Source organism: Garra rufa, chromosome 4, assembly GCF_049309525.1.
Source record: "Garra rufa chromosome 4, GarRuf1.0, whole genome shotgun sequence".
NCBI lineage: Eukaryota > Metazoa > Chordata > Actinopteri > Cypriniformes > Cyprinidae > Garra > Garra rufa.
Window position 1 is genome coordinate 54286477 of NC_133364.1, and position 24262 is coordinate 54310738.

General features: G+C 39.6%; 1 protein-coding gene across 1 annotated transcript; it reads right to left on the reverse strand.

Moving 5' to 3' along the window:
- Positions 1–11639: 11639 nt before the first annotated feature.
- Positions 11640–14583, reverse strand: LOC141333033 (uncharacterized). The gene is made up of 2 exons (XM_073837978.1): positions 14539–14583; positions 11640–13876 (listed from the first exon to the last, which is right to left on the reverse strand). The coding sequence occupies exons 1-2, from the start codon at positions 14581–14583 to the stop codon at positions 11960–11962; spliced, it is 1962 nt and encodes a 653-aa protein (XP_073694079.1). The 3' UTR covers positions 11640–11959.
- Positions 14584–24262: the final 9679 nt, after the last annotated feature.

A 24262-nucleotide genomic window follows, 5' to 3' on the forward strand; every position in this document is an offset into this window, starting at 1 on the left:
GTTTGTTCCACACTGAGGGCAGGTAAAAGGTTTGTCTCCAGTGTGAATTCTCATGTGGACAGTAAGCATACTTTTCTGTGTAAAACTCTTTCCACACTGAGGACATATGAACGGCTTCTTTTCGGTGTGAATTTTCATGTGAGTCTTAAGAACTCCACTTCGTGAGAAACTCTTCCCACAGTTTGCAGGAGTAAGGTTTCTCTCCAGTATGATTTCTCATGTGGATATTAAGATGATATTTTAGAGTAAAACTCTTTCCACATTGATCACATTGGAATGGATTCTCTCCAGTGTGACTAATAATGTGAGTCTTAAGTTTTCTATTACATGTGAAACTCTTCCCACACTGTTTGCAGCTGAAAGGCTTCTCTCCAGAATGAATTCTCATGTGGACAATAAGATTTTTTTTTCTGCATAAATCTCTTTTTACACTGAGGGCAGGCAAAAGGCTTCTCTCCAGTGTGAGTTTTCATGTGGACATCAAGGTATTTTTTCTTTGTAAAACTCTTTCCACACTGAGGGCAGCTGTATGGTCTCTCTCCAGTGTGAATTCTCATGTTAGAATTAAGGTTTGTACTTTGTGTTTTTATATTTATTTCTGGTGAGGAAGTATTTTTATTCTGTGAGCAACTAATTGATTTTTCTTCAGTTTTGAAATCATGTTTCTCATTTTAATCTTTCTCTTCTGTTTCATTGAGTTCTTGACTTTCCTCTTCCTGAGGTGAAATAAGAAAAATGTAGGTTAACAGCAGTTTAATGGCACAAAACAACAGACATCAAAACATTCAGACTAGTGCTGGCAATCAATTAAAAACTATCTATTTGACAATAAACAATTTCACATTGAATCTCCAAATTATGTAAAACAACTTAAAGATTGTACAGCATTCAAGTAAGAAATATTTTACAATTAAACCTACAGAAGTTACGACGAGTGATTTTTGGTTTCTATTTTATTGTTTGGCTCCAGGATTGGAGAGTACCAAAATAAATGTAACGTCATTTCGTATTTAAAATACAAAATATGATTAACTGTTTAATTAGCAACATGCAAAGGGCAAACGCTAGTCAGGACTCCCAGGAGGAAATCACAAAGCCAAGCATCATGAAAATACAAATACAGCATTACTTAAGAAAAATTATGTAACATCGTAGTACAATGGAATTTTTGGTTTACTTGCAATAAAACTTGCCTCTCCAAATGGCCTCAAGGCACAATCTAATCTTGTAAAAGCATCTTAAAGCAAGTCATTCTCAATCTTTGAAAACCGCTGCTGTCAACACTGTTCTTGTTTTTCTGTATTTACAACATATGGTATAGTTAGGCAATATCCATCGAGGAAGAAGAGTGCTGTTTTCCTGAATATTAGCACGATTGCAGATGTGATACTGATTTTATGGAATTCAAAACACCTGAGACTTCTTAAAGAAAAGGGCCATAACAGGTCCTCTTTAAGCCCTACCATAACACAGAAATTGTGCTCAATAAAGCTGCATTTGTATTCTAGTGCTATTCTAGTGCTTTTTAGAAACCAAAACTTTTTCCTTAAAGAGCTTGAAAATGATGTTGGCATTTGTGGACAAGAATTAGTCAAGTCAAGGCACCTCTATTTATATATTTTAACAATACAGATTGTGTCAAAGCAAATGCACAGTATTTAAACAGCACAATAGTGTGTAAGTAACGCATTATTGTAAACAATCAATTTTCAGTTAAAGGCAGTTCATCAATTAATTCAATTAGCATCATTTAGTTATTGTCCATCTGACAAAATATATATATACAAAATGAAATTCTTTGGTTAATTCGCATGAAAAAAAAATCATTCACTTGATGTGAACATGAACTATACACTAGAAATTAGAACTTGCCTTTAACAAATAAAAATAAAGCTAGATTGCATTTGTAATGCATTAGGTTTGGCACGTACGCATTACGATTTTAAGACCTGCTTCCTGACACCTGACTTATTTTTTCCTCGACCAGTGCATCAACATCAGGAACCAGTTTTTGAGCCGTTGCCACTTTCATAATGTCATTAAGATGTCTGTGTGTGAGTCGAGAGCGCAGGTTTGACTTGTTAATGTTCATAACAGAAAATGCCTGCTCGCAGAGATATGTCGTCCCGAACATTCTGAGGATTTTGGACGCAAAACCTATCATTTTTGGGAACGTCGGTCCGAGGTTTTGGTAAAATAAATCCACAGTGACTGTTGCGAATTTGTCTTTCAAAGGTGTGTTGCACTGCAGTTCGATTAGTTCCATTTGGAGTTCCTTCGGTACATCTGTTGCACTCGCAGTAAACGGTGAACGGAAGAGAGAAAATTCCTTCTCAAGTTTACTGAAGACCTGGAAGCGATTCTGAAACTCATTCTGCAGACCAACAATTTTTTCTTTGTATTTGTCCATGTTGGCTTTGTCGCGAGTGGTGTACACAGATTTTAAAGAGGGAAAATGAGTTGGGTTACCTTGTGAAAGCTGTGTCGCCCACAGATCTAGTTTCATCTTAAATGCGCGAATGCAATCGTAATAGTCAGTAACGACTTTGTTACGGCCTTGCATCTTAGTATTGAGCATGTTTAAGTGCTCGGTTACGTCCACCATAAAAGCAAGGTCCCGAACCCACTCGGGGTCATCCAGCTCAGTCACCGGTCTTCCCTTGTCTTTCATGAACTGAATGATTTTTGAGCGCAGTTCAAAGAAACGTTTGAGCACGGCTCAATTTTGTCACAACGCCTGCCTTTTTCCCGACCATGGATGGAGCGCCATCCGTTGCCACACTAACAGCGCGACTCCAGTCAACTTCCAGTCTATCCAGAGCACCAATGAGGCTGGCGTAAATGTCGTTGGAAGCAGTCGTGTCTGTCATTGGAACCAGCTCAACAAATTCTTCAGTGATGTTCAAAGATTCATCAACTCCACGAATAAATAACCCCAGCTGAGATACGTCATTAACGTCAGTACTCTCATCGAGTGCTACAGAGAAAGCAATGAATGTCTTAACTTTTTTCTTTCAGCTGACGGTTCATGTCTCTTGCAAGTTCCTCAATTCTTTCAGCCGCAGTATTTCTTGACAAGCTAATACTGGCAAAAGCTGTTTTTTTCTCAGGACACACAAGCTCCGCTGCCTTTACCATAAACTTCTTGACGAATTCTTCCTCTGAAAATGGCTTTGATGCTGCTGCGATTTCATTGGCAATCAAATAGCTGGCCTTTACAGCTTCATCAGTCCCTGCTCTTTTTGTGAACATTGCTTGCTTTTTTTTCAAAGCTGATGCTAAATCATTAGCTTTTTCCGTTCGGAGCTGTCCAGTGTATTTATCATATTTCTCTGCGTGTATGTCATAGTGTCGTTTAATGTTGTACTCTTTTTGCACAGCCACAGCTTGTGAGCAGATTAAACATACCGGCTTGCCATTGACCTCACAGAAGAAATACTTCTCTTTCCATTTCTCCTGAAACATCCGCCCTTCTACATCTATTTTTCTTTTTTTGGACATTTTTAAATTCGAGAGTGCTTGCCACACATCTTCAGCTAGCCGACGTATTCGAAATTTGATTTTGGCGCCGCTTTAGAATGCGCATGCGTGTTAGAGGTTCCGGCTGAAGCGCAATGATAAAAAAAAATTATAATAATAATAAAATGAATAAAACCAAAGACAAAAATTGCAGCGAATACCTGTACATAGACTTTATTTAATATTACTATTACTAATAATAATGATAATAAAAATATTTAATTAAATAATAAAATTAATATTATTGTTCAAAGCATCCCGCGGGCCGTATTGGACAGCTTAGTGGGCCGTATTCGGCCCGCGGGCCGTATGTTTGACACCCCTGATATATATATAATAGCCTTCTTCCACCTAATACTAATTTTAATAATATCTGACAAAATGAACATAAGGATTATATGGTTAATATTAGTGTAACTGACAGTGTAAAAGGAAATACGGGACATTTGGGCCCGTACTCACAAAATATCTTAAGGCTAAAATTAGCTCATAACTTGCTTGATTTAGGAGAAAATCTTAAAAATAATGGGTGTGTCAGTTCTAAATTTATAATTAATAAGTTTTTGCTCTTAGAGAGTTTCACAAAGCATTTAGTGCTAAAACTAGCTCCTAAATCTGTGCAATGTAAAGACTGATTTATACGCGTCCGCAAGTTCACTTGGGTTTGTGAAATCACCCATTTTGCATGGCGGTGTGCATGGCTTCTCGAGTGAACCGTTCGTGTGTCACCCCATTGCTCACGAAAATTTTTTAAAGCTGTTTTAAAACATCTCTATAATCCATCAATGCGTGACCATAGAAATAGTCAGATGGCAAAAAACTCATCGTGACCTGTATTGGAAAGGATGAAAACGTTTGCAAAAAAGTTTGTGAAACTGCCCATTTTAACACTGTTGTGTTGGTTTTACTGTTGAAGACTGCTGTAATAAAAATATTTCTCAAAATTGCTTTTGTTAGTGTTTCACATTACTTAATTTCATAGGCGTAATTCACGGGTGGGATGGGTGGGACACTTTTTGCAAAGCTCGATGTCGATATTGTCCCACCACTTTTTTGAACATCTCACGACACGGACATACCTAATGCTGATAAAACATTCCTTTCTGTTAAATAAGGTGCTGACGCTGGAATCTGTATTTTTTTCTGAAATCATGCTTAATGTTCATTGCAATGTTGCAGAATTTAAGTGACAAACAACTGCTACAGCTAAACGGAGATTACTTTCAAGTTGCCGATAATGTTTTCATGTAACCTTGTTATTCTATTGCCGATTGAAATCCTTAGCCTCATTAAAATATTTATTACATTCATAAGGAGCTGCCATTTGAGGATAGTTTTAGGACTTGATCTTAGTGACTTAGGAGTCCTCTCCACTACTCCTAACATTTCGCAGATTTAGGAGCTAGTTTTAGTGCTAAAATGCTTTGTGAAATACTCTTAGAGCAAAAATTAGGAGTCCTAAATTTAGGATTGTTTTAAGCATTATTTTTAAGATTTTCTCCTAACTCGCTAAGTTTTTAGGTAGGCTACTTTTATCCTTAAGATCTTTTAGGAACAAGGGCCCAGAATTTGGTGATGTGCGCGCTCAGGCAGCACCGGCTTGTGGTGCAGAAGAACGCGTCGAGTATAAATCAGGCTAAAATCACAAGATCAAATCCTAACCTTCCTAATATTGCTGTTGCTGGCGATCTGCCTCGGAACTTAAACTTTTTAGAAACACTCTGCATGTATATGCATGCATATTCCCACACAACTTATTTTTTTAGTCTTGGAGGTTATCCCAGCTCCAAATTTTAAAAGAAGTAACAGCTGTTATTGCGTCCAGTTTGGTTTTGTTTTACGTTTGCGTATTATCTCATATCAGCCATGATTATTCTATCATGAATAGAAAAAAAGCCTTTTACATCGGCACCGATAGCCTAGCGGTTAGTGCATCAATATATAGCGTAACTCCACTCAAAGCGCCCTGAGTTTGATTCCCATTTCGAAATGTTTTGCTGTGTTCTCCTTCTCTTTACCCAATGATTTTGTGTCAGTTCTCCGCTATTCTGTGTCATTAAAAGCATAAAAAGCTCTTTTAAAAAGTCTGTTTAGATGCATATGAGCTAATTGTTTATTATAAGAAACACACAGGTAAAAGGCTGTCAATCATTTGAACACTTGTTTAATAAGTGACACTTGCCCCGTATTTTAAATTCTTTATTTGAATGTGGCAACATTTTTACTAACTTCTTAAAATTTTATTTGAATATGGCAATATTTACAACAATATTTACAATCCTTAGTAATGAGGTCAACCCTGCCCTTACTCTTAGCTTAAGACTTCTCTCTATTCCTTAGTAAAAGTCTGTCTTAGCAGCTTTGTTAATAGGTTTTAAGAGGTTTTAAAAACTTTTACTGCTATTTAGGAGAACTCTTAGTGGTAAGATAAAATGTTTTGTGAATACGGGCCCAGAGCAGCAGTGGATGTGACGACTACCAAAGCAACAACAGACATCACTGCAAACATTGTTGTATAGGGGTGACCAATACACATATAATTCATATAATTATTTACAAGTAGAACACAGCAACGAGACAGAGGTCAGACTAGTGAAGCATGTCAACATGGTCCTGCTGCTGACCAGACAGAGTCCGCTGTGAGCCATCCAGCTGAAGATCCTGAACAATGAACTGGCAGCAAACCTTTTCTTCACTGCAGTGATAATACAGCAAGGCCAGCCAATGACACTGACAGGCTGTACAAAAGTCTTCCTCTTTTTAAATCACTTCTTGTTCAAATTCCGTGAACCGTATCAGCCTAACATTGTTGCCGAACTTTGCAACAATGCATCAATATGCATTGATGAGAGGATGCTTCTGTGGCATCTCACTTTCAGGGTGTACAATGCTCAAAAACACAGCAAATATGAAATAAAATCCTACATATTGTGTGATTTTTATATATATATATTTTTTGACAAATGATGGCGCCGCGGATGGCAGCCGCTGTGCGTAGCTCTCCAGTTGTTTTAGTGTTTTTGTTCGTTTTTCCTGTTTTTTTGTTTTGCAAACACAATCAGTTTTACCCAGAATGAACTGCTGCACATTCGGCAGAACACACCACAAAACTTTCAACCGGTTTTCGATTATTCGGACGTTTTATTTAATGTTGTAATTGTAGCGCTGATCAAGCGATACAGGACGTGTAGACGGGAAAAACGAGCCTGCGCGCTCGTGAAGCTCAGACAGCGCGGTCTCCGCACATCGTTGCCAAGCATACATCTGGCAAATCTCCGCTCTCTTCCCAACAAAACGGACGAACTCTTCCTGCTCTCCCGGTCTAACAAAGATTTCTCAAACTCTGCCGCTCTGTGTTTCACGGAAACCTTTCTGAATGACGCGATACCAGACAGCGCGATCCAGTTGCCGGGCTACCAGCTGTTTAGAGGCGATCGCAATGCAGAATCAACGAGGAAATCGCGTGGCGGCGGGATGTGCTTTTATATCAATGAAAGGTGGTGTACAAATGTAACAGTTTTAAAGAAGATGTGCTGTTCTGATCTAGAAGCGCTCTTCATTAACTGTAAGCCGTTCTACTCGCCGTGAGAGTTTTGCTCGTTCATTCTGGTGAGCGTCTACATTCCTCTGCAAGCGCATGTGAGCCTGGCTTTGCAGAAACTCGCTGATCAGATCACCGCGACGGAACAACAACACCCGGACTCTGTTTTAATCATTATTGGGGATTTTTAACAAAGCAAATCTCTCCCGTTGACTGCCAAAATACAGTCAACATATTACATGTCCAACCAGAGACAGTAATATATTGGACCACTGTTACACCAAAATAAGGAATGCATATCACTCAGTCCCAAGGACAGCTTTGGGACTCTCTGATCACTGCCTGGTTCATCTTATACCAACATACAGGCAAAAACTTAAATCTGCTAAACCTGTGGCAAAGTCTGTGAAGAGATTGACCAACGAAACAGAGCGGGTTTTACAAGCCTGTTTTGAATGTACTTATTGGAGTGTTTTCGAAGCTGCTGCTACCGATCTGGATGAGCTCACAGACGCTGTTACTTCATATTTCAGTTTCTGTGAGGATACGTGCATTCCTACCAGGACTCGTTTAACTTTCAACAATGACAAACCATGGTTCACTGCAAAACTCAGACAGCTTCATCACGCCAAAGAGGATGCTTACAGGAAAGGGGACAGTGTCTTGTATAAGCAGGCCAAATACACACTGGAAAAGGAGATCAAAGTGGCAAAGAAGAATTATTCCGAAAAGATAAGGAATCAATTCTCTTCCAGTGACTCTTCATCACTGTGGGACAGCCTGAAAGCCATCACTAACTACAAGACACCATCCCCCTGCATGTCAGAGAATCAGCAACTGGCAGACGATCTGAACGAGTTCTATTGCAGATTTGAAAAAACTCCATTCACACCACCAACAACAGCCCTAACAACACCGCTCTCCCCCACTCTGACAATCCACTTCAGTGAAAGAGATGTTCGCCAGGTCTTCAGACAGAACAAAAGAAGGAAGGCACCAGGCCCTGATGGTGTGACACCAGCCTGTCTGAAAACATGTGCTGACCAGCTGGCCCCCATTTTCTCACTAATCTTCAATTGGTCTCTGGAGATGTGTGAAGTACTGAACTGCCTCAAACGTTCGACAATCATTCCCATTCTAAAGAAACCCAAAATAACAGGACTCAACGACTACAGACCTGTGGCGCTAACATCTGTCGCCATGAAGTCGTTTGAAAAACTGGTTTTGGCTCATCTGAAGGACATCACCGGACCCTTACTGGACCCCCTGCAGTTTGCTTATTGAGCAAACAGGTCCATAGATGATGCAGTGAACATGGGTTTACACTTCATCCTGCAGCATCTGGATAAATCAGGGACTTATGTGAGGATCCTGTTTGTGGACTTCAGTTCAGCCTTTAACACAATCATCCCAAACCTCCTCCTTCCCAAACTATCTCAGCTCTCCGTGCCCACCGCTCTCTGCAAGTGGACCAACAACTTCCTGACAGACAGACAGCAGCTAGTGAGGCTGGGAAAATTCTCATCCAGCACCAGGACTATCAGCACTGGCGCCCCTCAGGGTTGTGTTCTCTCCCCACTGCTCTTCTCCCTGTATACGAATGACTGTACCTCTAAAGACACCCTCTGTCAAGCTCCTGAAGTTCGCAGACGACACCACACTCATCAGCCTCATTCAAGACGGTGATGAGTCTGCTTACAGACAGGAGGTTAAAGAGCTGGCTGTCTGGTGATGAGTCTGCTTACAGACAGGAGGTTAAAGAGCTGGCTGTCTGGTGCAGTCATAACAACCTGGAGCTCAACACGCTCAAGACTGTGGAGATGATTACTGACTTCAGGAGAAACCCCCCTGCTCTCCCCTCACTCACCATCATGAACAGCACTGTTAACACAGTGGAGTCATTCAGGTTCCTTGGCAATACCACCTCCCAGGACCTGAAGTGGGATGTTCACATAGACTCCCTTGTGAAAAAGGCCCAGCAGAGACTGAACTTCCTCCGCCAGCTGAGGAAGCTCAACCTGCCACAGGAACTGCTGAAACAGTTTTACTCTGCCATCGTTGAATCCGTCCTCTGCACTTCAATTACTGTCTGGTTCAGCTCAGCTACCAATTCTGATCTCAGAAGACTACGTCGCATAGTCCGGACTGCTGAGCGAATCATTGGTACAACCCTTCCTACTCTTCAAGATCTCTACTTATCCAGAGTGCGCAAAAGGGCTGGCAAAATCACTCTGGACCCCTCACATCCAGCACGCTCGCTCTTTGAACTGACGACCAAGACGACCAGACACCGGAACAGTTTTTTGTCCCCAGGAAATCCACCTCATGAACACTTGTCAGTAAACGTGGAACATGCAGCACTATTATATACTTTATTAATCTACTCAGTAATTATTAATACCTACTTACATCCAAATTTGCACCTAATATACCTGGACCTAGTAATGGCATACTCTGTATATTGTGTTTTTGCTATTTTGCACTTTGTCTTGTGTACTTGTATATTGTTCTTTTTTATAATCTATGTCTTGTCTTGTCACTGTCACTCTATTGCACTGTGGAGCTGCTGCCACTAAAACAAATTCCTAGTATGTGTAAACATACCTGGCAATAAAGCTCATTCTGATTCTGATTCTAAAACAGGGTACTGTCGAAAATGCTGGCAGTTACTGGCAACTTTAAAAAAAAAATGCTGCCAGGGAAAGAGTTAAAATACTTTTGAAATGTCTTTTGTTTCAGCAATCTAATCAGTTCCTTAGAAATGTTTGCACTAATGCTGTGCACTAATGTAGGTTTTGCAACTGAACAAAGTACATCAAGGTGAGTTTAAGTAAACTGCAAAAACTATTGGTTAGTAATAGATGCAATGAAAAAGTAGTATTCTTCAACATTTTTAAAAGATTCAAGATAAAATTGAATCCCATAAAAATCATGTAGAAATGATCCTACAGGACATTTATGTCTTGTCCTATAATACAATTCCTAATGGAATCCAAGGAATGCTTCCAAAAAATGATAGTATTCTAATTAGAATCCTTTTTTTGCAGATTCTGAAAAGGAGATGTAAACTGTTGACTTTAACTGTAGTTCCTCACAAATAGTTGTTGTGAATCAGCTCAAAAGGGAAAAGTATATAAATAATTTATGACTAATTATGATTACAATTATTTATATCAGCTGTCAGTATTAACTGTAGCAGAATTAAATATCGCCATCGACTAATCTGTTCGTCCAGCGAACATTCAGGTTAATTTCACAGCAACTCTAAGCAATGATATTTTCTTGGCCACAAAAAATAACATTCTTACAGTTTTAATGCATTAGAGCATGTAGCTTGATCAGAATCGTAAAGGGACATTAATTTACAAGACAGAATCAGAAACTCATGTAATTGGTGCACAAGAGTTTATTATGTAAGGACTAACACGTAACTAATCTAAATGAACAAACATACAATCACTCATACATGGAGGAATGACAAGTCAGATTGGATGAATGGAGCCATTAGAGAAACAAGAAAAATAAGGTTATGAAAAGAGTCTACAAATTAAACTTGTTAAACAAATTAAACAAATATGTTTGTTTAGTTAAATGTATAATACTTGCATTGCCTTGGTCGTTGACAAGTGTTTGGATGTAGTCTCAGATTGAAGTCTTGATGGTTTCAAGGTTTTGGACTTGGCATCACATTTTTCTGGGTTTAAGGAGCGATGAATTCTAAAGGTGTCCTGACTCTGTGGTAATTGGAGTTTCTTCCAAGGTGGAAAGTGAAGAAGAATGATGAGCTGAGAGGGGAGAGAGACCCAGCTGAAATCCTGTGATGTTTGGGGAATGAAAAGACAAGGCTGCAGGGCCTGGCACAGGCCTAGGGTTCTGAAGAGTTCTAGCTCATTTTCTTCATCTTCCTAGGAGTTTAAGGCCTCCCAGGTGCAGAAGCATCGACTCTGGGACTTATCAACCAGAAGATGGCAAGGTGATGAGACACGGGACTAAAAGAACTGAGAAAAGCCTGGAGAATTGAGGCAAATGACTCTGTGAAGACTTTATCTTCTATGGGGGTCACACTTAAGAGATAAAGGTAATTGGGAGGCCAGGTTAATTGATCAGTGGAAGGCTAGAGAGCCAATGGTGAGGGAAAGTTTACGACTCTGTCTGTAAGCATGGTATTTGCATATGTACTGGGATTGGTTGTTCATGTAAAACTACTAAAGATTCTTAAAACATTAATATGTTGCATAAGTATCAAAAGATAAGACACCATCTTTTAGATCATCGATGAATTCAACGAGACTAACAACATGTTATATGTGATACTACGTAGTGATCTATTATAACACATGCATAAAAACATTACACAATACAAAAGACAAAATAAATGAACGGTCGTAACATACACAATGACCTGAGGATATGTGTGTTAATTCACAGAAAGGTTTTTCTAAGAATTAATGAAAGAAGTCCTATGAAATTAATGAATTAATGAAAGAAGTCAGTTCCTATGGCAGTATGTGTCCTTTGTAGAGTATTAGTTGGGGAAAATTCTCTCTACATACTTTTGAGTCGTAAAGATTATCTGGTCTGGCAAAGGAGTCCTGGGTGCCACAGTAAGACCATTTGTAGACATCATGGCAGCCAGTGTTGTGGATTGGGTGAGGGGGGATTGTGATCATTTGTTAATATAATGAAAAATTTATCATTTGGTATATCTGTTGAACAACTGTGTCTGATTGGTCAGGACCCTACATTGTTTTTTTCTGAGCAACACAGGCAACAAAAGAATGTCGGTTTGTAGAGTAATTTACAACAGCTTCAGATGTGGCTCAACCAATCAGAATCAAGGACTGGAACTGTCCGTTTTATACATTTTGGTTGAAACTCTTCCCACACTGAGGGGATCTGTCAGCCCTCTCTATTGTGAATTTTAATGTGCCTGTTAAGATTTTCTTTTAGAGTGAAACTCTTTCCACACTGTTGGCAGATGAAACGCTTCTCTCCAGTGTGAATTTTCATGTGGTCTTTAAGGGTTCCTTTTTGATTGAAACTCTTTCCACACTTTTGGCAGATGAAAGATTTCTCTCCTGTGTGAATTTTCATGTGGACTTTAAGGTTTCCTTTGAGACTGAAACTCTTTCCACACTGTGGACAGACAAAAGATTTCTCTCCAGTGTGAATTTTCATGTGGACTTTAAGGTTTGTATTTTGACTGAAACTCTTTCCACACTGTTGGCAGATGAAAGATTTCTCTCCTGTGTGAATTTTCATGTGGACTTTAAGGTTTGTATTTTGACTGAAACTCTTTCCACACTGTTGGCAGATGAAAGATTTCTCTCCTGTGTGAATTTTCATGTGGAATTTAAGGGTTCTTTTTTGACTGAAGCTCTTTCCACACTGTTGGCAGATGAAAGATTTCTCTCCTGTGTGAATTTTCATGTGGACTTTAAGGTTTGTATTTTGACTGAAACTCTTTCCACACTGTTGGCAGATGAAAGGCTTCTCCCCTGTGTGAATTTTCATGTGGTCTTTAAGGGTTCCTTTTTGATTGAAACTCTTTCCACACTGTTGGCAGATGAAAGATTTCTCTCCTGTGTGAATTTTCATGTGGACTTTAAGGTTTGTATTTTGAATGAAACTCTTTCCACACTGTTGGCAGATGAAAGGCTTCTCTCCTGTGTGAACTTTCATGTGGACTTTAAGGTTTCCTTTGAGACTGAAACTCTTTCCACACTGTGGACAGACAAAAGATTTCTCTCCTGTGTGAATTTTCATGTGGACTTTAAGGTTTGTATTTTGACTGAAACTCTTTCCACACTGTTGGCAGATGAAAGATTTCTCTCCTGTGTGAATTTTCATGTGGTCTTTAAGGGTTCCTTTTTGACTGAAACTTTTTCCACGCTGTTGGCAGATGAAAGATTTCTCTCCTGTGTGAATTTTCATGTGGACTTTAAGGGTTCTTTTTTGACTGAAACTCTTTCCACACTGTTTGCACATGAAAGATTTCTCTCCTGTGTGAATTTTCATGTGGACTTTAAGGTTTGTATTTTGACTGAAACTCTTTCCACACTGTTGGCAGATGAAAGGCTTCTCTCCTGTGTGAATTTTCATGTGGACTTTAAGGGTTCCTTTTTGATTGAAACTCTTTCCACACTGTTGGCAGATGAAAGGCTTCTCTCCTGTGTGAATTTTCATGTGGTCTTTAAGGGTTCCTTTTTGACTGAAACTCTTTCCACACTGTTGGTAGATGAAAGGCTTCTCTCCTGTGTGAATTTTCATGTGGACTTTAAGGGTTCTTTTTTGACTGAAACTCTTTCCACACAGTTGGCAGATGAAAGATTTCTCTCCTGTGTGAATTTTCATGTGGACTTTAAGGTTTGTATTTTGACTGAAACTCTTTCCACACTGTTGGCAGATGAAAGGCTTCTCTCCTGTGTGAATTTTCATGTGGTCTTTAAGGGTTCCTTTTTGATTGAAACTCTTTCCACACTGTTGGCAGATGAAAGATTTCTCTCCTGTGTGAATTTTCATGTGGACTTTAAGGTTTGTATTTTGAATGAAACTCTTTCCACACTGTTGGCAGATGAAAGGCTTCTCTCCTGTGTGAATTTTCATGTGGACTTTAAGGGTTCCTTTTTGATTGAAACTCTTTCCACACTGTTGACAGATGAAAGACTTCTCTCCTGTGTGAATTTTCATGTGGACTTTAAGATTTCCTTTGTGACTAAAACTCTTTCCACACTGTTGACAGATGAAACGCCTCTCTCCAGAGTGAATTTTCTTGTGGACTTTATATTCTCCTTGTTCATTGAAACTCTTTCCACCCTGAAAGCAAGTGAAAAAACTCCTAGTTCTTGCCTTTTGAGCTCTTTTTTGTGTAAATGTATTTTCTGACTGTAAGGAACAAAATAATTTTTTTCCAGTTATGAAAACATGAAGATTCCCAAACTGATCTTTCTCTTCAGTTTCATTCAGTATTTCTCTCTCCTCTTTCAGTGCTGTTGGGCCTAAGGTGGGAAAACAAAGAAATAAAAGTTAACCCCAGTTTAATGCCACAAAGTAGGTAACACAAAAACACGTAGATATGTAATGCATGTATGCTAGATCTCATATCATCACTGTTAAAAATTGCTGTAAAAATACAGCCAATTTCCAACAGTAAAATACTGTTATTTCAATAAACAGTTTAATCCTGTAAATTTACAGTCCATGTTCCGTAAATTAATTACTTGTCGTAAATTTACAGCATTTATGTGTAAACCCATTTGTTTCTTTAAAAAAGCAGTATTGGGCTGTAAAAAATAGCACGTGGGGGCGGGGCATCTTCAACGCACTATGCAGTCTACTTTCGAACAGAAAGCAGTTCGCAACATTCATCAATGGTCTTAAAGAAGGACACTGTTCAAGGTAAGTTTATATCTTTACTGTTTAGTCTGTTATGTTGCTCCCAACCTGTACAATCGCCTTTTTCACGAGGTATTTTTGACTGTGCTCGAATCGAGTTTTGTCAGAGCTCTCAACGGTTGAGGCATTTCGCCTGCTAATGAATGTTCTCTGAGCTCCAATTATCACGGCGAACTATTTGCTTGATTAAAGTTAAGTTACCATTTAGAAATTAGTTTGGCTTTCATTTGTAGTAACCCTTAACTCGATTTACATGAATTTCTGATTCAGTAATGTTACATGATGCGAATCTTACAAGATGCATTAATGGTAACGTTATTCACATAATCTCGTGCACATAAAATGGAGAATAATTACAAAACTACTCTAAATATCCAGATCCATTATAATAATTAAAATTTAGTGGTCAATTTGTTTAGTTTCCATGAAAATAATGTAAATCTGTTAAAATTCCCAAAGCAAAATAGATATTTATGTATATTTTTTCGATTTAGTGCTGCGGTTAGGATGTTACCTGCGTGTTTTGTGAAATCCACAAGTAACTTACATAGTATTAAAAAGTCAAAGAGGTTCTTTTTGAAAGACGAGGCGGATATTCTCGACTTTTCGGCGCGAAACACGTTTTGTAGATTGACAGTTCTCAACAGCTGAGGCCTTACACTCAGCTGAATGTTCTCCGTGCTCAACGTCGAATTTCTTTGCTTGGTTTAAGATGACGAAATATTAATTTTTTCTTCTTTTTTCTAGGAATCATCTACTTGATGTTTTACTGAGCCCTAATCTTTGGTGAGTTTCACAGGCACGCCATGTATTTATTTGTGTATGTGGCGAGCAGGACGAGGTCAAGGGACATGAGAGAACACCGCAAGTCCGGTGGTGTGATTACTGATGATGAGTGACACCTGCGTGACACAGTCTCGTATCTCTCACAGAGTAGCGGAAGCATAAAAGGAGGAGCGATGACAATGAAGATCGAGAGAGGAACAGGCCTGATTTTATGTTGGGTTTTGTTATGGGAAGGAGGCGGGAAGCAGCAAACATTAAATTATTTTAATAAATAAACCAATAAAAAAAATAAAGTATAAGCCAGCAGCCCCTCACGGACGACTGCTGGCCACATAAAACAGAAACAAAACCCAACATAAAATCAGGCCTATTCCTCTTTTGATCTCCACTGTCGTTGCTACTCCTTTTATGCTTTTATACCGGTGCGTTGTGCAGGTGTCACTCATCAGTAATCACGCTGATGATGAACAGTATTTGCGCCATTCTCTCACGTCCCTCAAATTCGTCCCACTCGCCGCAGTGTTCTGACAAAGAAAAAGTAATACACTCCTAAATAATCAGAAAATTAAGAATATTGTGTAAACTTATTTTAAGTGTTGTGTATAATTTGAAAAAAAAAAAATTAAATTCATTTCAGGGAGGGCAGAGAACTGCACTGAACGCTGGATGGTTACCCTAGAGAGTCGTGTTGTTTGCAGAGGCAAGGTGGTTTCAAAGAAGACTGGAAAACTTGTCAGGAAGAAGTCTACCACTGTCAATCCCAAAGTTGCTTCTCTCCTGAAGAACTTCATCGATTTCGAATGGAACTTCGTCTAGGTAACTAAACTTAAATGCCCACTGACACTCACATTTGTGCAGCTTCATAAAAGAATCAACACATCTTAACTGCATTCATATTCAGTGAAAGTATCTGAACCCTTTGGAATTGCATGATTTTATGCATTATTTGTCATAAAATGTCTTCATCAGTCACATGTATAGACAAACAATTATAATCTTTCATGACTTTACTAAACACATCCCATTAGCCAGTGCAGTGTAAATGTTTTTGTTTTGTGATGGTTGTTCATTAGTACCTTGTTTGATTTGTTACACACAGCTAAACTTTCTCATCTTGTCTTAACCCCATAATCTTTCTGTCAAGATTATGTTTTTTATTTTTTTCATCTATGCTGTAACACACATTAGTTATGTACGATAATAAGATCATTTTATGTCTCTTTTAAAAGTCTTCGTAGACTATGTGATTACTAGTTTTTGACATGATTTATTTTACCACTAAGATTTTTTTTTTTTTCCTCTCAGATTTGGATTTCCTCTGAGAACAGATCAAAAGCTGATGTGGGACGTGTTGGCTGTTTTTTGCCTTTTCGTACGTTTTTTTTTCACCACATGGTTCTCTTGTCCTCTCAAATCCGGACTTCTCTCTTAATAAGGTTTCTTCTTTTTGCCTACTGGTTCCTTTTTTTGTGACCCCCCCACCCCCAACTGTTAATATATTTGTTAACCTGTTAGATGTTTTAAATAAATGGCAAACAATACTGTACCATAATCTATTTTCTTCATTTATTCCATTGAGTAAAATGTCTGTTTAGATAGTCTTTATACATTATGCTACATATAGGGATGTTAATAGATATCGGACAATAGAGTAAATAGAAAACAGTATTTATATTAAAACTTTTTTATAAATTATAGCTGGAACCTTTACTGCCAGTACTTAGTGAAATTAAAGCAGAGCTGTAAAATTTAAAACTGTAGAATTACGGTAAATGGCTGGAACCACAGCTGCCAGTATTTTACTGTAAAATTACAGCATTGTTGAAACCGTAAAATTACGGTAAAGGGCTGGAACCACAGCTGCCAGTATTTTACTGTAAAATTACAGCATTGTTGAAACCGTAAAATTACGGTAAAGGGTTGTAACCACAGCTGCAGTACTTTACTGTGAAATTACAGCATTGTTGAAACCGTAAAATTACGGTAAAGGGCTGGAACCACAGCTGCCAGTATTTTACTGTAAATATACGGGTGAATTTTTTACAGTGATGGTGTCCAAACCTGATCATAGTCGGCTGGTGTCCTATAGAGTTTAAGCTGGCTGCTATACAGCTGCTATAATTATAATTTATTCAATCTAATAATAGTTTAGGAAACCTAGATATAGACTGATCTCAATTATGACGTACTATGTTTTTCTTCTAGGGGATCAAATGCAACAAATATAACAAAGGCAAGGAAAATGGACAAACTCCCCACTCAACCATCAGATGAACAATTCATCACACAATAATTCTTTCTGAGGTTTTATTAAGGGGGCAATGATGTTAGCCAATCATAAAAATGGGCTGTTACAGCGAGTCCCAACCACGTTCCTGGAGCCCCCCAACACTGCATGTTTCTCTAATAAAATGATGAATTACCTGGTTCAAGTGTGTTTGATCAGGGTCAGAGCTAAACTTTGAAGGATGGTAAAATCTTTAAGAACAGGGTTGTGCACCCCTGCACTAAAATGGTGGTGTGAGACAAAAGAGAGATGCAAAATGTGCCGTCTTTGGGGGCCCTCAGGAACACTGTTGGGAACCACTGGTCTGTTACAATGACCTATTAAATGGAAAACGCCCCATAACTTACTGTAAAAAAAAAAAAAAAAACCTAGGGCTGTCAATCGATTAATTTTTTTTTAAAATCGCGATTAATCGCATGGTTGTTGTTACAGAGGAGGCTTACGTACCGCATCCTCCTCACCACCAGAGGGAACCCTCTCCTGAATTTTGATTCGGTAACATTCAAACTCTAATTCCCATGCTTCTTTATACCTGGGACTGACACACCCACACACACACACCTGCAGCTCATCACACACAACATATAAGCTGCACACACACCATTACACCGCAAAGTCTTGATTTGCCACGGCTATCATTCTGAGAGTTTATTCACGTTGTTTTGCCTACCCGTTATCGACCTTGGACTGTTTATCGTTAGTGATTCTCTTCTGTGTATTTCGACCTTGGACTGTGTATTGACTTTGGCTGTTAATTTCACCTGTTTCATCGTTTACGCTCTGTGTTATTTCTCTGAGGACCCTGTTTGTTGGTGATTGACCTTGTACTGTTTAATAAAGCTGCAAATGGATCCCGATGACTCTGCGTCTTTGTTACAGAAGACTTCGCCAGACAGCGATCCAGCAGCAGTGGCTCAGTTATCGTCCGAGCTCTCCGCCCAAGCCACTCAGCTCGCCGCGCATCACCTGCAGTTGACTCGATTGACTACGCTTACGGAGGAGCTCGTGAAAACTCTGCAGAGCATGCAGATAATGCCACATACACCAACACCCATGGCCGCACAACATCAGCCCCGCCCGCCATCTCGTCAGTCGCAAGCTCACCAGCCACCAGTGATGCGCGGGTCAATGTATAAACAACCCGAACCCGACCGACGTTTTCAACTAACCCGCCCGCAACTCGGACTGCAAAGTAAAAAAAGAAAATATTGTACCCGACCCGCATGTTTAATATTTGCGACTGACATCAGCGATTATATGCGGCTATATGTGGTGGAGATGCGTTCACTGTCAAACATTATTCGGCATTAATTAGGTAATTTTGTCAAAAGAAATGTTCTTGATTACAAGAAAAATACAGATTGTTCTTGTTGTGATTTAGTTTGTCTTGCCTTTATACAGATTTAAATAGTTCCATTTTCGAAGTAGGCTACTCTAAATTATGTCAGTGATTCTCCGATGTGAAATATGATCAATCAGTTATTTTATTTCGATCTACTGTACAGTGTAATAAATGTTAAGAAAAAGATTGGCCTATATAGCCCTAAATATTAGAGACTACAAGCTAATTCCTTGTTTCTTAACTTTTATTCTTCTAAAAATTATCAAGAATATTAAATGAACTTAATAGGCTAGGTTAACGACTTTTCTTATACAAACATAACAATGCACTTCAAAACGAAGTTTTCATATATAAATTCAGGAATCACGAATATGACAAAATAATATTATTTTATATATATATATATATATAGCTAAAATAGTTGTATCAAATGAATAAGGAAATTAATGCTTAATTTCCTTCGTTTCGCTCTCTGTAAAAAATTCGTTTTCGTTTTTAATCCCTGGTTTGAAACAAGCATATACATAAGATAATTATATATTATTGCTTGAATAAACATTTAAAAATATTCCTTTTTACAGATTTAAATAGTTTTGTTTCCGAAGTACTCTAAATTATGTCAGTGATTCTCCGATGTTAAATATGGTCAATAATTATTTTATTTCGATCTACAGTGTATTTAAAGTAAGAAAAAGATTAGCCTATAGCCCTAAATATTAGAGACTACAAGCTAATTCCTTTTTTTTTACTTTTATTCTTCTAAAAATTATCAAGAATATTAAATCAACTTAATAGGTTATGGTTAACGACTTTTCTTATACAAACATAACAAATGCATTTCAAAACCAAAAATTTTCATTTTTATATATATATATATATATATATATATATATATATATAGTAGGCTATAGCTATAATAGTTGTATCAAATGAATAAGGAAATTATAGTGCCTTGAATTTATTAAGTAATGCTTAATTTTGTTCGTTTCGCTCTCTGTAAATGTAAAGAAAAAATACAATTTTTATTCGGAATTCATTTTTAATCCCTCGTTTTAAACAAGCATACATGAGGTAATTTATATATTATTGCTTGAATAAACGTTAAAAAATAGTGCTAAATTTTATAATTAAGGAAATTAAACAGACCTAGGCATTTGAAAAGACATAGTGAAATGTGTCTAATAATTACATAAAGAAAGAGAAGCATTGGACATAATCAAAATATTCGGGACATTTATTAGGAATACCAGTTTCTTAACAATTAAGATGCTGCATGTGTTTATTCAGTCTAATCGAAGTGTGCCTCTCCTCCGACTTTCCCAACAAAAATCCCACCCCCTCTCAGAAAATACATAAAACTGACATTACTGAGCTATATGCGTTTTAAAGTAGCCTATTAAAATGGTACAATGGCATTGCTCAGTTCAACATGTTGGAAATCGGCATTTTGTCCTGCGTCAGCATTTATTCAACAGTTAATAACGCTCAACATTCAAAAGGTAAATATTATTCAGCCAATAAAGTGTAGGTCTATGTATTTCATAGAAAATTGTGTCTAGTACTATATAAATTACAAAGGTTTAATTGGCATTTTAATTTCAAACGACCCGACCGACCGCGACCCGAATATCATTAAAAATATTTTTGGATGACTCATAACCCGCTCATTTCGGATCAATCCGCGCATCACTGCCAGCCACCGTCAGCCCATGCCTCGCCTTCCCAGAAAAATTTGATGGGGATTCAGCTAAATGTAAAGGCTTTTTACTCCAATGCTCTTTATTTGTGAATCAACAGCCAGCGTTATTTCCCACTGATTCAAGCCACTGATTATAGTCTCCTCACTGTTTCCACATCAAACATGAAATTGACTGTTGTGATTCGCATTGCTCAAAGAACTTTTCAAACCACGGCTTTAATTGACTCCGGCGCCGCTGGAAATTTTATATCTGTTGAATTCGCCCATCAACATGATATTACTCTCACTACTTGTACCTCTCCTTTGTCAGTGGAGGCGTTAGATGGCAGACCCCTAGGAGAAGGTCGGGTGCAGAGCATCACGGAGGCGGTTCAGATGCAAATTGGAGCTCTGCACAATGAAATCATCCAATTCTACACCATACATTCACCTCATCACACCATCATTCTGGGACTTCCCTGGCTGCGTACACATGATCCTAGTATTTCATGGAGGGACGGTGAAATTCGACAGTGGAGTGATGCCTGCCAGAAACATTGTTTACCCACCATCTGGCCTCTATGCACAAGCACACCCCCAATACCCAAACTCACTCTCGATACAGTCGACATTCCTTTAGAGTATGAGGATCTCAAGATGGCCTTCAGCAAAGAAAAGGCCTCCCAGTTACCACCCCATCGTTCAGTGGACTGTGCTATCGAATTACTACCTGGTCAATCACCTCCCAAGGGACGGATCTTTCCCCTCTCACAACCTGAATCTGAAGCTATGAGTAACTACATCAAGGAAGAATTGGCTAAGGGCTTCCGTCCATCCACATCACCAACTTCTGCAGGTTTCTTTTTTGTGAAATAAAAAGATGGAGGTCTTCGGCCATGCATTGATTATCGCGGTCTCAATGAGGTAACAGTCAAATTTCACTACCCCCTTCCTCTTGTTCCAGCAGCTTTAGAAAAACTCTGTCAAGCCAGATACTACACTAAACTATACCTACGTAACGCTTATAATCTGATCCATATTCGAGAGGGTGATGAGTGGAAGACTGCCTTTTCAACCACCAGTGGACACTATGAGTACCTGGTCATGCCCTTCGGCCTAGCCAACTGTCCATTAATTTTTCAGTCCTTCATGAATGATGTCTTACGAGACATGCTGGACAAATGGGTGATCGTATATATTGATGATATCTTGATCTATTCTAACTCTGTCAGAACATATTCAGCACGTACGCAGTGTCCTCAAGTGCTTAATCCAGTATCAACTCTATGCCAAGTTAGAGAAGTGCGAGTTTCACCAAACCTCAACTTCCTTCCTCAGTTATATCATCAGTCAATAAGGAGTAGCCATGGATGAGAGGAAGGTAGAGGCTGTGTTAAAATGGCCACAACCCCGAACTCTCAAGGAACTGCAGCGCTTCTTGGGATTTGCAAATTTCTACAGGCAGTTCATCAGAAATTTCAGCTCCGTGGCAGCTCCCCTGACCGCCATGACTAAACGCCAAACCAATCGGTTAACCTGGTCTACAGAGGCTCTTCGTGCATACAATGAACTACGTGAACGATTCACTTCAGCGCCCATTCTCCAACATCCAGATTCTAATAAACCATTTATAGTCGAAGAGGACGCATCTAACTCTGGAGTGGGGGCAGTTCTTTCTAAGCGACATGGAGATCCAGCCAAGATGTATCAATGTGCCTACTTTTCACAAAAACTCCCACCTACGGAGCGCAATTACGATGTAGAAAATTGTGAGCTTCTAGCCATGAAGTTGGCTCTGGAAGAATGGCGGCATTAGCTTGAAGGGCAAAACATCCATTTACCATTCTTACTGACCACAAAAATCTGGAATACCTTCAGTCAACGAAAAGATTAAAGCCTCGGCAGGCCAGATGGGCTCTGTTCTTTACTCGGTTTCAGTTCACAGTCACCTACCGATCCGACTCTAAGAACACTAAGGCGGATGCCCTCTCTCGACAGGCAGAGACCTCTCCTCGTCCAGATAACCAAGAAACTATAATCCCTACTACCCTTCTGCTGGCACCTGTTCAGTGGGACATTATCACAGAGATTGAGCAAGCTAAGCAACAACAACCACCACCTACTGAATGTTCGCCAGGGAAGCTATTTGTACCTGAAACACTCAGTCATCGGCTGCTCTCTCAAGTTCACAATGTTCCCAGTTCTGGTCACCCCGGGATCGAAGCCACCATCCAGCTACCTAGAAATCGATTCTGTTGGCCCACATTAGCAACTGAAACTATATGATTTGTCAATAACTGCACCATTTGTCAAACCACCAAACCTTCCAAGCACCTACCTGCTGGTCTATTACAACCCTTATCGCTTCCTCAACAGCCATGGTCCCACATAGCCATCGACTTTATCACAGACTTCCCCAACTCTAAAGGGAATACAGTCATCTTCACCATAATCGACCGGTTCTCCAAAGCTTGTAGCCTTATCCCTCTGCCAAAGCTTCCTTCAGCATTCGAAGCAGCTGAACACCTTTGCAATCAAGTATTTAGTTTCTATGGCATCCCCGAAGAGATTGTCTCAGATCGCGATCCCCAGTTCACCTCCAGAGTGTGGTCATCATTCTTTAAGCTTCTCGGCGTGAATGTTAGTCTAACCTCCGGAAACCACCCGCAATCCAACGGACAGACTGAACTCTTGAATCAAGAGATTGCACGATTCCTTCAATCCTACTGCTATAACAATCAATCGGATTGGAGCCGCTACCTCATGTGGGCAGAATACGCTCAGAGTTCCCTCGTCAAACCCGCCACAGGCATCACACCTTTCCAATGCATCCTTGGCTATCAACCACCTATGTTCCCCTGGTCCGGCGAACCATCTAATTTACCATCCGTCACCGACTGGTTACGTCGCAGTAAAGAAACTTGGAATCAAGCTCACACCCACTTATAACGCGCAATCAGAAAACAAACCAGAACAGCCAACCAACATCGTCGCCCAGGACCTCGATATACCCCCGGACAGTGGGTCTGGCTATCCACCAGGGATTTACATCTCAAACTCACGTGCAGGAAACTCAGTCCAAGGTATGTTGGTCCATTCCAAATTATCAAAGAAATTACACGTGTCTTTTCGCTTAGATTTACCAGCTAATTATCGTATTTCTCCCACTTTTCATATGTCCCATCTGAAGCCCGCTGGTGGTCCGAGAGGAGAACCATCCTGGTTGACGTCGAGGAGGCTTATCAGGTGCATGAACTCCTGGATTCGAGGCGCCGGTGAGGAACACTTCAATATCTGGTAGATTGGGAGGGGTACGGCCCGGAAGAACGCTCCTGGGTCAACGCTGGAGATATTCTTGACCCTTCTCTCACGGATGAATTCCATCGGAGATACCCGGAGAAACCAGCCCCTCGACCACGAGGTAGACCCCGGCGCCTCCTCGCATCAGGAGCCACTCGCAGGGGGAAGGCTCTTTTACAGCGAAGGCTTCCGTACCACCTCCTCCTCACCACCAGAGGGAACCCTCTCCTGAATTTTGATTCGGTTACATTCGGACTCTAATTCCCATGCTCCTTCATACCTGGGACTGACACACCCACACACACCTGCAGCTCATCACACACAACATATAAGCCGCACACACACACCATTACACCCCACTTCTCCTTTTGTCCTTGCTCGGAGGCAGAAGTAACCAAACTTTCCCTCTCCAGC